We start from the raw sequence: 14222 nt of genomic DNA, 5'->3' as shown, positions 1-14222 counted from the left end.
CCATTTTAAATACAGTGCTTTAATCAGTGTTTGAGAGAGGTATAAGAGAAGGTGATTGCAATTTTTAAAAATTTATATAAACATTAAAAATTCACAAATGTACATTCAACCTAATGATAATGATTAAACCTAGTAAACACATTTAAAATTCTATTATCTTTTTCACATATAAAGAACCTGAAATTCATTACATGAGACTTATGAGAATAAAAACACACAGATCAAGGAAAAGAAAACAACAAACAGATTTTAGTTTATAATTACCTAAATATCATGGTAAAAAGGAAATTAAATTTACCTACTTCCGGCAGGAGTATAAGTTGGTAAAATTTTTTTTTTTTTTTTTGTCTTTTTGAGACAAGGTCTCACTATGCAGTTCAGGCTGGCCTTGAGCTCACTTTGCAGCCCAGGCTGGCCTCGAACTTGCAACAATCCTCCTGTCTCAGCCTCCCAAGTCCTGGGATTACAGGCATGCACCACCACGCCCAGCTGGTAAAAGATTTTTAAGCAGCAATCCAGTTCTATGTATCAAACAACTTAAAATACTTCTTACTTTCTGACCAATAATTCAACTTTTGGAAATCAGTCTAATAAGCAGTCTTAAATAAGAAAAACAGACTTGATTGATTCAACATGGGTGAACTGGAGCCATGTTGGAATTATTCAGAGAAAATCATCTAAAAAATACAGGTAATTGGAAGAAAGGGAGGGACATATATCTTGATGCCAAAAATCAATCCGAAATGAGTTGTAGATCAGAAAAACAAAGGTACAGAATTTTATAAAATGACAGGCAGCCTGTAAGGTTTCCTGTGGGAAATCCGCCTGTGCATGGAACAGGAACTGCCATTCTTGTAAGTTCCCAAAAAGCTGATGGACTGCACTAGTGGCAAACTCAAACCACGTAAGATAAATTTGAAATATAAAGCCCTTTGCCTCTTTTGCCTTCCTCCAAAGGACATCATAGCCAGGCAGCAAATTTTGCATGCATACATGGGGCAGGTGACCAGGAAGCTGCTCCCTCCCTGGTGGGCCACCAGATTTTTCTTTTCTTCTCTTTTTGTTGTGCACCATATCAGCTAACTGGGATCTCTAGGCACAACAAGGTTAGGAACTGTGGTGGCTGCAATAAAGGTAGTGAGTGGAACAGCACAACCTCTCCTGTCCTGGGACCAGTGGCATGAGAGGGACATAGATGGGATTTAAGCAGCCTTGGGCTATGGTGAGGCAACAAGTGGAAAGTCAGCACTCCCCCTGCTACAGAGAAGACAGAAGAAGGACAAAGCAACTCTGGGCTGACTCCACAGTGTTGTCAGGGGCAATGAGTCCACAGACAGCACTTCTCCCACCCTGTGACCAGCAGCATGACAGGAGGCAGACTGCAATGGGAGTGGAACAGAGGAAGCTATGCAAAGACTGGGAGCAGCCGCAGAGTATGTCTGTCTGAAGGTACCACAGCAACTGGGAGAGCAAGGCAGGGACAAACATGGTAAGGAAAGGTGGGCAGACTGCCGAGAGACATAAAGTTGCTGGCTGAACACTGGCCCCAGCCTCCAGATCTGGAGGTCAAGATCAGCCCCACATCCAACAATAATCCTACAGCAGACTTGGGATTACCAAGTCTTAGGCTCTGACTCAGATACTACCAAAGAACTATGGACACCAAAGAAATATTTATTTTCTTTTTTGTTTGTTTCTTGTTTGTTTTTCTGTCTTTTTTAGTTTTTCTTGGTTATTTAGGTTTTTATATTATTATATATTACTCATTTTATTCATCTTTTTTCTCTCCTCAATTGTCTTTCTTGATTTTTTGAATATTTTCATGTGAGTGAACACTGTCTCTACTCTTTCTGGTTGGCCTCGATATTCTTTTGCTTTCTCCATTCTTTCTCTGCTGTCCTCTTCTACAGTCTCCCAAAGCTTGGGAGATCATCCCTTGTCCTATAGGCTTGCTTCTGCTATAATTTTCTTCATTGATTTATGTTTTGTCCCCTATCCCTCTTAAATTCAGCTCCCCACCCACCCACCAAAGTGTAAAAATCATCCTACTAAGGGGAAACTCACTGTGTACAAGTTCCCGCTTTAGGTGGGATTTTGTTATATTAACTGTAGATCTTGCTCCTATGTTTAAAGGCACCAAATTGATAGTTACCACAGTTTGTCCTTTCCTAGGCTGTGCTTGATGCTATTATTATTGCTAATTGTACTACCTTAGTGAGGATGTCATACCTACTGTAATAAATTGTTTTCCCTTGTATGATAACACTGTGATGGTCTGGGATCATCACCATAGATTAGTACCAAAGGACTGGGTGCTGAGCCAAATAGATAGCAACTTCTCATCTGAAGGTAGGATCTTAGGATAGACACACAGACCACAAGCCAGCTGTACCTAGAAGACATCTCTGAGGAACAGACATTGCCTTGAGAAGTTTCAATACTAGTGATAAAGATATCTACACCAAAAGAACTTTATAAGCATCAAAGAGAAAACAAATTAAAATACAAATATAGAAAATGACAAAAGACAGAAGTAAAAAGCAATCCCAGACCTCCATCTCACCCATGACAAGTCCAGGCAACAATGAGAAAGAGGAAATTAGAAGCCACCCACCTGAATTTTCTGAATGGCAGCAGCAGAAGAAAAAAAACAGATAAATGATGCTATAGAGAAAATTAGATCAGAAATAATCTATCAGGTAAAAAAAGAGATGAGATCAAAAAAAGAGATGAGAAGGACTTGCTCAGGGAATCTAGAGTAGACACAGATTTAAAAAATAGAGGAACTTAGGAAAATGGTAGAAACCATGAATGGCCAATGTTGGAAAGTATAAATCAGATATCCAGGAGATTAAAAATTCCCACTGAAACTATATGCAGCCAACTGAACCAAGGTGAAGACAGAAAATCAGATCTAGAAGACAGGATTGCAGCTAGTGATCATGAAAAGGAGGATTTCTTAAAAACAACAAGGGACCATAAAGAATCAATCCAACAGCTATAAGATGATGCGAAGAACAACAACATAACATTGATCAGGTCATTGAGAAAGCAGGACACAGCACAAATGCCATAAAATACCTGTTCACAGAAGTAATGGCAGAGAATTTACCAAGCATGGAAAAAGAATTTTATATACATATAAGTGATGTATAGAACTCCAATTAACCATGACCAAATAAATCTATACTAAGGCATATAACAATCAATATTCCAGAAATTCACCATAAGAACAGAATATTAGGGGCTGGGGATTTAGCTCAGTGGCACAGTGCCTGCCTGGCAAGTGCGAGGTCATGAGTTCGGTTCTCAGTACTGAAAAAAAAATAAATATAAATTTTAAAAAAAGATATTAAAAGCTGTTAGAAAAAAAGAAACAAAGCACCTACAAAGGAAAGCTTACAATCTAAAATCAGAAACAAGACATGGATTTCCACTATCGCCACGCCTATTCAACATAGTTATAAAAACATTAGCCAGAGTAATTAGACAAGGGAAAGAAATAAAAGGAATAAAGATAGGAAAGGAAGAAGTGAAATTATCATTATTTGTAGATGACATGATGCTCTATGTAGAGGACCCCAAGAATCCACCAAAAGACTCCTAGATTTAATAATGAAATTCAGTCATGTAGCTGGATATAAAGTCAACACTCAAAAATCAATTATCATTCCTGATACAAATAACAGACTCACTGGGAGAGAAATTAGGGAAACAACACCTGTCATAATAGCATCCAAAAAATTTAAATACTTAGGAATCAATCTAACAAAGGAAGTAAAAGATCTTTATATTGAAAACTATAGTACTCTGAAACAGGAGATAGAAGAAGATAATAGAAAACCAAAAGATATCCCTTGCTCTTGGGTAGAAACACAGTAGAAATGAATATAGTGAAAATGTCCATACTCTCAAAATTGTCAGACAGATTTAATGCAATCCCAATCAAAATACCAATAGCATACCTCACAGAATTAGAGAAAACAATCCTAAAATGTATTTGAAACCAAGAGACTTAGAATAGCAAAAGCAACTCCGGGCAACAAAGGTACAGCAGGGGGTAGCACAATCCCTGACTTGAAATTATACTGCAAAGCTACTGTGATAAAAGCTGCATGGTACTGGCAAAAAACAAAACAATAAAAAATAGATTCGAGGATCAGTGGAACAGATTAAAAGATACAGACACAACTCCAAACACTCTCAGCCACCTTTTCTTTGACAAAGAAGACAAACATGTTCACTGGAAAAAAGATAGCCTCTTTAATAAGTGGTACTGGAAAAACTGGCTTTCCGCATGCTGAAGACTAAAAATTAGACCCATATCTATCACTATGCACTAAACAAAAATCAAAATGGGTAAAAGATCTAAATATTAAAACAGAAATCCTAAATCTGCTGGAAGAGAACTCTTGAAAACATAAGTGTAAGCAAAGATTTTATGAACAAAAATACCAACTGCACAGGAAATATTACAAAGAATCAAAAACTGGGATCTCATCTTATTAAAAAGCTTTTGCACAGCAAAAGAAACCACAAACAGAGTGAAGAAACAACTCAATGTGGGAAAAAATTTTTGTCAGCTGCCCCTCTGACAAAGATTTAAAATTTGGATATATAAAAAACTCAAAAAAATCAGGCACCTCAAATTTAAAGACCCAATACAAGAATGAGCATCTGAAATGAATACTTTTCAGATAAAGAAGTACAAATGGCAAATAAATGTATGAAAAAGTGTTCAATAGCATGGGTCATTCAAGAAATGCAAATTAAAACAACACTGAGATTCCATCTCACTCCAGGAGGAATGGCTATCATTAAGAAACCAACCAATAACAAAAGCTGGAGGGGCTGTGGAGAAAAAGGAACCCTTTTCCACTATTGGTGGGACTGTATACCAGTACAACCACAGTAGAAATTAGTGTGGAGAGTCCTCAAAATATTAAACCTAGAGATCCCATTTGACCCAGCTATTCCCCTCCTTGGTATGTTCCTGGAAGAAAAGCATCATACCACAGTGATATATGCACACCTATATTTATAGTGGCACAGTTTGTAATAGCCATACTCATAAGTGAGATAATTTGAATACACGTATGTAAATATCACACTGTTTCTCTGTTATAAGAAACCGAAAGTTTAAATAAAGACTGAAATGTACTCTAGACATTATCAAATAGGAAGAAAAAGACCAAATGGGAAGAGGAACTAGGGAGGGGGGTTGAAGAAAAGAAGGAAGGGAAGAGAAAAAATAAGAAAAGAAGGGAAAAATGGAAACAAAGCTTTTATAAATAAGGAAGGGAAGAGGTGGAAACAAAGGTTTTATAAATAAGGAGGGGAAGAAGGGTTGAAGGAGGGTAGAGAAGTGGGGACAAAAAAAGAATTAAAATATATTACATATAGGTACAAATTCCCTATGATGAATGATTATATATATCTAAAAATGTACCAATAAGCTTAATAATAAAAAAGAAAAAAACTAACTTTGCACCAAAGACATCTGTCATAGAATTATTTACAATATCAAACTGAAAACAGCCTAAATGTTCAAAGTATCAGAAAGGCCACACAGGCTTAACCAACATAATACTGATGAAATTTTAACCATTAATATTGATGCTTTTTTAACCATTAATATTTTTAACCATTAATTTAACAATTAATATTTTTAACCATTAATATTGATGTTTGTGAAGTTTTGTGTAATAACATGAGAAAATGCTTATGTTGATTTTAACTGAAATGTATGTTCAAAATCATGTACATTATAATAGCAACAATTAAAAAAATCAGTAATGATCTACATGTAGAAATATTCTTAGCTCAGTGGCAAAGCGCCTGCCTGGCAAGCGCAAGGTCGTGAGTTCGGTTCCTGGTACCGGAGGAAAAACCAAAAAAAAAAAGAAATATTCTAAAGCTGATAATCTTGGTGGGTAGGGCTATGTTTTTATTCTATTTTTCCATATTTTCTATGTTTGAATAAATGAGCAAGTGTTAGTATTAAACTATAACATAAATATGTTACTAGATAACGTAAAGTCAAAAGATTACAGGCTATAGGAAATAAAAATGCATAATTACCTGTTTAATGATATTCTTTGCTGTAATAATCATTTCTTCACCATAGATTTCTAAAAAATTAAGTTTTCTTTGTTTTAAAAGTCCAAATATAAGAGATACTAATCTTTCCTATTAAAGAGAAGAATATGTAATTTCACATTTTAAATTTGAAATAATCTGACTTAGAGAAAGGAATATTTAGCACTAAGAGCCTTGTTCAGACCTCAATTCAGCACACAGTATTTCTAGAAGTCTAAAAAACCTCTCCCAGCAATCTTGTCATCAGATTTTGAAGTCCTCGTTTTAAAATGGATAAATCCTGTTCTATCACCTGGATCAAATGCAGCTGGTTTGGGAACAAAACAAGAGATTTTTTGGCCTAGTTTTTTTCTGTTGTTTTTTTTTTTCTGGTACCGGGAATCGAACTCACAACCTTGCACTTGCCAGGCAGGCGCTGTGCCGCTGAGCTAAATCCCCAGCCCTTGGCCTAGTTTTCATGAAGAATTAGAAAATACCCTTCTTGACTCCTTATGACCAATAAACATAGCCTCTTAACCTTTTTTAAAAAAAATAATTTGTGGTCTAGAAAACTGGAATGATGATGTGGATGGACTCTCAAGCCCTCAAGTGGAAATCAACTTCTAATTTGTATCTCTTATGCTGTTACCAGTTGAGGCCTTTTAGATTTTATACTAGTTCTTCGTAATGATTAGGAATGAGAAGTTACCAAATAGGTGAAGTCAGGATATGATGTGTTTATACATGTACATGTATAAAACATGTTCATAATGTTTTCATAAGGTATTCAATGAGTTTGAATGACTAATAGCTTACCATATAAAAATCATTTTACATAAGATAAACTGTTCAACACATGCACATTTGGAATATAAATTAATTCAGTTGTCTTACACTTATACTTTGAGCTTAGTTTGCACACTAGAAAAGCTTTGTTTTAACTTAATTTCTAAGAAAGATATAAAACTTATATGATTCTTAAGTTTCATAAGACACTGAACCTTTATGGTGCTTGTTAAAGTCATATGGCTAATGAAGGACTTCAAAAGTCTGACAGAATCTGAAATTTAAGGTACTTTTACAACAATAACCTGAGAAAAATTTGTTCTAAACTAAGCTAGGAACTAACATTAAACAGTAACATCACATTCCACAGTTTAAAACATATACCTCTTCCAAAACTTGACAGTCATCTTCCAGTGGTCTATTTAAGTCACTGTGAGAATAAGTAGAAAATTCTGCAATCATCATTTTACTTATCAGTTTTTCTAATTCACAAAGCTGTGATCCCAAGTGCCTACAAAAAAGAAAAATGTTATATATTTTCATTTAACTATCACAAATTCACTCCACTTTCAAATCAATAATAAAAATTATTTAAATGGAATGCTAAGGTAGGCTCTGATCAATGAAACCACAATAAACTGGACCATATAATTAACTTTGAATGTTTTCCACGTTTTCTTTCAAAATAAGGCTTATAATTAGAAAACAATTCATTAATTTTTATCATAAAATCAATTATATGATAGTTGAGTCAATAAGCCTATTGAACTTATTGAGTCAATAATGCTCACAGATTCAACATCTATAGCATTATAAAATTAGCACTGGTATTCTAAGGTTCTATATGATGTTCCACCAAATATATTAAAAAGTATAGCTCTCAAGCATGACAAGATACAAGTTGAAATCCTACTCTGTTTTATAACTTACTATATGACTTAGAGAAATTTATTTAAGACTTTAGTTTTACTTAGCTGTGAAAACAGGGATAACATTACTTACTTCCTTAACCTGTGGAGTTAAGTCAATTAATACATGCAATAAATGTAGCACAGTACATGGTTTAGAGTACTTACATATTTAATAAATGCAGCCAGTTATGTGGTAATGGATGGTAGGATAATAGTGGTGGTAAGTATTAAGAAAAGAAGATTAGTAAGAGTAAGGAACACTAAGTTTCTACATAAACCTATATATAGTAACAAAAGCCAGTAACAACAGTTCTGAATTTCAACGTCACTGAAAGACCTTCTATATTAAAACCTGCCAATTATCAACATTCAAATGTATGCTTAAATCCATATTGAGAACTCCACATTATATGTGCCTAAGTGTTTAAATGTTACCTTTAACAATTCTTTCAGTTAAGGTAGTAAAGGACATAAATATTTCACTGATTCTTTTTATTGGTAAATAGCTGAACTTAATTTCATGAGTAATGGTTATAAATATCTGCCCTAATAATTAAAATTGCCCAATTTTGCAACAGTTTAGGCAATTAAGCTATTAAAATTTTAAAAATCAACAAATGTACAAAAGAACCATTGTAATAATTATGAATTATACAATGAGCCAAAACTTTCCACTATGTAAATTACTCTTCAGGTTCAGAAGTGGGAATCAGACATCAGAGATGCACCTTTTTGAATAGAGACAGAAAGATGTTTTAGTTGAAAACGTTGCTTTAAAAGGAAGAAATTTATGTAGGAAGAAACTACCACTTTAATTCTAACTCCTGAAACAGTACAGTATTCAATGGTTTCTCAATTCTGGTGCATATAAAAATCTCTTAAAGAACTGAAAAAAAAAAAAACAAATGTTCAGGCTTATCCTGTAGGTTTGTGTGGGTTGTGCTATATCTTTTTAAAGTTCTTTTAGTGCTTCTGTGAGGCAACCAAGATTAAGAATCACAGATATATACAAACTATAAACAGTTAATAAGGGACAGAAATTATGGAAAGAAAAAGAATGGTATAAAAGTGTCAAAATATTTGTTAATATCTTGGATAACCTACAGGTTCAATAAATATGTATTAAGATGTGTATAACATAGCTCTTATACAAGACATTTAAAGCCCAACAGAAAGATTTTTCTTAAAACCATCAATGATAATAAAATATGGGGAAAAACAAAAGAAGACAATAAAGTATGACCGAATGCTTTTAAGATTTCATTAGAGAGTATAAAGTATTCTGGGCATTCAGAAGTCAAAACCCAAAATTTATACAGAAAATAAATTCAAAGTCAAAAACTTTAGCAGTAGTAAGATAAAAGAAAATACGTAAGCACTGTTTACTACCAATGACTAAAAGAAATATATTAACAGTATATAAGAAAAAGTATACTAATAAAAATATTGCAATTATTTTTAAAAAATAGATTTCTATTTGTGGTAATTTGATTATTGGAAGATTCTGGTATAAAATTTTCCTTTAAAAGCAACAGAAGTCTGGGCATGGTACACCATGTCTGCAATGCCAGCACTCAGGTGGCTAAGCCAGGAGGATTGCCATGAGTTCAAGGCCAGGTTAGGCTATATAGTGAGTTCAAGGCCAGCCTGAACTGCATAGAGAGACCTTATCTCAAAACACCAAAAAAAAACCCCAAAACAAAACAAGGAAAGCAACAGAAAGAATACTATAGTAAAAAGTAAAACTTGCACTAAGATCTATAAAATAGAAAAACTTATTAACAACTTAATTCAATAGAGTTCTTTGGTTGTTTTATTATTAAGGGAAAGATTTCTTATTTTAAGTATGAATTTCTTATATGAATCCTGTATATACTTTTCTAAAATATGCTCCACAAAGGTACAGTGGTAAATACCTGCTATAACCCCAGCATTCAGGAGTTTAAACAGGGGGTTCTTGAGTTTGAGGCTAGTGTGGGCATATAAAAAGACTCAGTCTCAAAAAAAATACCCCAATAAGTCCCAGGTCCTAAAAGGGAAGGTGAGATTCAAAAGAAATACCTCTTATGCCCTAAGCTAAGGGAACACATTTTCCACCACTAATGCTTATAGCAGACAAGAAACTTATATATGCCTTTCTCCTGGTTGATTAGACAAAAACATAAGGATCCAAAACTAACTCATATTTCCAAATAAAGCTAGATGGCTGCAAAATTACCTGTGAAGCTATACAAGAAAGTAATACACATAATATTGATATTCAAGAATATTACAGAAAAAGGAAAGATAAAGTCAAGACAGTAAATCATCAGACAGATATGAAAGAAATGTAAAACAAAACAAATAACTAGGCTATAACTTAGTTTTAAACTATTTCAAGTACGGGTCAGTACTCTTTTACTAAAAATGTTTGAGTACCGTATTTTTTAATTTGAAAATTATATGCATGTAAAGATATTTATCAGAAGTCAAATACTCAAGTTCTGATATCAAACTCTTAAAGTTATGGTACTGATATGATAGGCAGCTTTACATAAATGGCTTAGAATAAACATTATATATGTAGTCACTAAAGAAAATAAGATATTTGAGCAAAATATAGACAGTCATAGCATTTGAAAGTCTTTAAAAATCAAATATACAATAATGGGGACTGAACATAGGACCTTGTACATGCTGGAAATCTGCTTAACTGAATGAAATTTTGACAGCTTGTACTAATCTATAAGATAAACACTGATGTGATTTAGTATAAAATATCTGAAACTCTAATCTTAACATCTTTCTATGTATAATTTCAAAATCAAATTATAGCCTTTTTTAAAAAAAAAGAAAAGGTATTTTTAAAGTAGGAAAGTAGGTGACTGGGCCTTTAACATCACCATGTAGAATCTTTGACAATTTGATAAACTGCAAATCAGAAATGAATCTTAATAATTACTGAATGAAAAACCTACTGAAATCTTTTAAATCAATTTAACTTTAAATCCATTGGCATTCACCTCTCCATCTCAGTCTACCATTTTGACACCAAGCTATTTCAATATTTTCAAAATGTTATTTTCAAAATTATGACTGCTTTGTATTTATCTTATCTAGTAAAAATTTTAATTTTGCTTCTCTACTAAAATGTCTGTATAAATATTTTCCTTACGGTTTTTTGTTACTACTGCATATTAGAATAACATTACTAAAGAGATCAATCTAGAAGGAAAAAAGACATTTTACTTTGAATACATCCACACTTTTAACATTATACGCCAGTACTTATCCTTTAACATTTTCTAGCATTTCTAAAGGCTTAATTAACATACCGGAAACTGTGAATTCCCTGAAGTTCCTGCTGTAGAACCTCTTGAGTTGTTGCTATTAAGTCCAACGCTCCAACAAATTCAGAAGTGGATAATAACACCTGTACTGTAGGCTGAGTTTGGTGTACAGTGGCCATTAACTTCAGTTTATTGTATACTTTAACACAATTATTTCTGGTAAGTGCCAGTCTTAAAATCTGTAGTGATCCTTCACACATTACTTTATCAATCTGTGCAATTTTATCTCGAAGCATTTTTACAGCCTGGGAAGTTTTCTTGAGGTAGTCCTGCAATTCATGTTGAGAGGTCATTGCATGAAAAAATGCTTCTGAACGTAGAGAGATCTGGTGAGCAATGTTTACTTCCACAATATCCAGATAATGGCTCAGCTTTAAAAAAGAAAAAAAAAAAAAACATGAACTATTACATTCCTTCCTTGACTTTCTACATAGTTTTCAAAAATGAAAATGTAAAAAATGTTTACGTTTTATTTAAATTCTGTTGGGTAAACTGTTAGATTGTGGGACACTTACAATCAGGCACAACAAAATAAAAGGTGCAACAGATTTAAAAGTTACACTACAAAGTTACAGTGATATAAACAGCATGTCAGTAGCACAAAAACCTAGTACCACTAAGTGGACCAGTGGAATAGAATAGAGAATGCAGAAATCACTGTAGTAGCATTCAGATATCTGATCTTTTTTTTGTTGTTGTTGTTGTTTTTTTTTTGGTTTTTGTCTAGTACCGGGAACCGAACTCATGACCTTGCGCTTGCCAGGCAGGCGCTTTGCCACTGAGCTAAATCCCCAGCCCCCTCAGATATCTGATCTTTGACAAAGGGGGCAAAAACAAGCCCTGGAGAAAAGATATATAGATGGAGAAGACTGAATCTACACCCATATTTCTCACCATGTAAAATCAAAGTGGATTAAAGATCTAAATCTTAAAATAGAAATAATCTACTGAAAGATCAAATAGGTTAAACTCTTTTTTTTTTTTTTTTTGGTTTTTCTCCGGTACCGGGAACTGAACTCACGACGTTGCGCTTGCCAAGCAGGGGCTTTTGCCACTGAGCTAAATCCCCAGCCCCAAATAGGTTAAACTCTTGAAGACACAGGTATAGGAAAGGATTTTGTGAACAGAACCCAACTGCACAAGGAATAGTATCAAGAATCAAATAGGACTAGACCAAAAAGCTTTTGCACAGCAAAGAAAACAACTCAGAGTGAAGAGACAACCTACAGAAAGGAAAAAAAAAATTTCCAGCTATTCCTCAGACCAAAGACTAATATACAGAATATGTAAAGAACTCAAAAAAAAAAAATTAGACCCCCCCAATAAAATAACATAGAAGACCCAATAAAAAATGGGCAATGGAAAGATACACTTCTCAAAAGTGCAATGGGTCAATAAATAGACGAAGAAAGATTCTTTATAGAAATAAAGATTCTTTAAAGATTCTTTATAGAAATAAATAGATGAAAAAGATTCTTTATAGAAATGCAAATTAAAACAACACTGAGATTCCATCTTACTCCAGAAAAAGTGGTTATCATCAAGAAATCAAACAATAAAAAAAGCTACCTAGCAAGACTGCAGGTGGGGTCTTCAGCCGGCTCCCTGCCTCAGAGGCACCTGGGAGGAGGGCCCCCTGCACCTGGGAAGCCATGTAGCGGGGAGCACTGGCCCTCGGGCTGGCCCCCAGCCTCTCAGGCACCCAGGAGGAGCGTCCCCGGCACCTGCGAAGCCACGTGGCGGGGAGCGCTGGTCCTCAGGCCGGCCCCCTGCCTCACAGGCACCCAGGAGGAGGGCCCCCAGTGCCCGGGAAACCCCGTGGTAGGGAGTGCTGGCCCTTGGGCTGGCCCCCAGCCTTGCAGGCATCCAGGAGTAGGGGCCCCGGCACCCAGGAAGCTGCACGGCGGCGAGCGCCAGTCTTTGGGCCAGCTCCCTGCCTCACAGGTGCCTGGGAGGAGGGCCCCTGGTGCCCAGGAAGCTGTGCAGTGGGTAGCGCCAGCCCTAGGCCGGCCCCCAGCCTTGCAGGAGCCCAGGAAGCCACAAGGCAGGGAACACCGGTCTTCCGGCCGGCTCCCTGCCTTGCAGGCTCCCGGAAGGAGGACCACCGGCGCCCAGGAAGCTACACAGTGGCCCTGAGGCCAGCCACCACCGAGAACTACCATGGCACAGAGAAACAATGACACAATTGGCCCACGATGCACCAGCTGCAGAGGTCCACTCGTGGATGTGTGTGAATCATTCCAACATGGAGAAACCCCTGGGAATACGTGCCACACAACGGGTCACTCTTGCTCCTGCCGTTGAGAACCAGAAAAGTCCAGAGTCAGCAGAGGAGCAGCTGCTGAACAATGACTTGGAGAACATGAGAATACAGACTTAAGCCCAAAGAGTCAGAGGTCCTGTGGACTGCGGTCACAAGAGCTCTTGGGAAGCTGTAAACCAGGACGACCTTGCGCAATACCTGGGGAGAACCCCTGGAAGCCATTCTTCCCTTGACAGTACAGGCTGTGGTGGAGAAGCACATGGAGCTCCGGACAGGTCTGCAGCAAGTTTCCTGCTGCCTGTGCTGACGGTTGGGGAGAGGACACTAAGTGGTTGTGGGGTCCCAATGCGATGGGAGGCTGAAGAGAAAAAGCTACAAAGAATGGCTTTCACCCCAGATGGCTCACTTGAGATGTTAGTAAGAATTGCCTCCTCAGTATTCTATAGCCATGACGAGGAGGCGGCCAAGGACAGAAAACAAAGAGACTGAGAAAAAGCAGCTGCTTTTGCTGTAGCACTAAAACAAACAGACCCCACGTCTGATTCCTGAGGCCCCAAGAAGAACTCAACAACTGCATTCATCTGCTACCACTGCCCTAAGAGGCCCCCTGGGCCATGCCCTGACTGCAAAGGTGACCACTGGAGATCGGTCTGCCCTCTGAAGCGAAAGCCCCAGAGCTCAGACCCATCCTACCAGTTAGTCCAACAGGAATGAGAGGGCCCGAGGCATACTCTGCCCTCTCCCTCTGGCCAGACTGTCATCGCCATGGAGGAGCCCTGGGTAATCATGACTATGGAGGAACAAGAAAACAGCCTGTTGCTAGACACAGGTGCAAGTCTCTTGGTCCTTCTTTTC

The 14222-nt window shown here is 36.5% G+C and overlaps 1 protein-coding gene across 1 annotated transcript in view; it reads right to left on the bottom strand.

Annotated features, from left to right (window-relative positions):
- Vps54 (vacuolar protein sorting 54 homolog (S. cerevisiae)) overlaps nucleotides 1–14222 on the bottom strand; it is a gene marked incomplete at its 5' end in the record, with an annotated part of 114644 nt that overhangs the window by 47821 nt on the left and 52601 nt on the right. Inside the window, 3 exon segments of the mRNA XM_005385705.2 lie at nucleotides 6082–6189; nucleotides 7249–7375; nucleotides 11090–11475. Coding sequence (XP_005385762.1) covers nucleotides 6082–6189; nucleotides 7249–7375; nucleotides 11090–11475 — 621 coding nt within the window.

The sequence above is a fragment of the Chinchilla lanigera genome, unplaced genomic scaffold (assembly GCF_000276665.1).
Source record: "Chinchilla lanigera isolate Chin_1 unplaced genomic scaffold, ChiLan1.0 scaffold00023, whole genome shotgun sequence".
NCBI lineage: Eukaryota > Metazoa > Chordata > Mammalia > Rodentia > Chinchillidae > Chinchilla > Chinchilla lanigera.
This window is presented reverse-complemented; position numbering and strand designations above follow the sequence as displayed.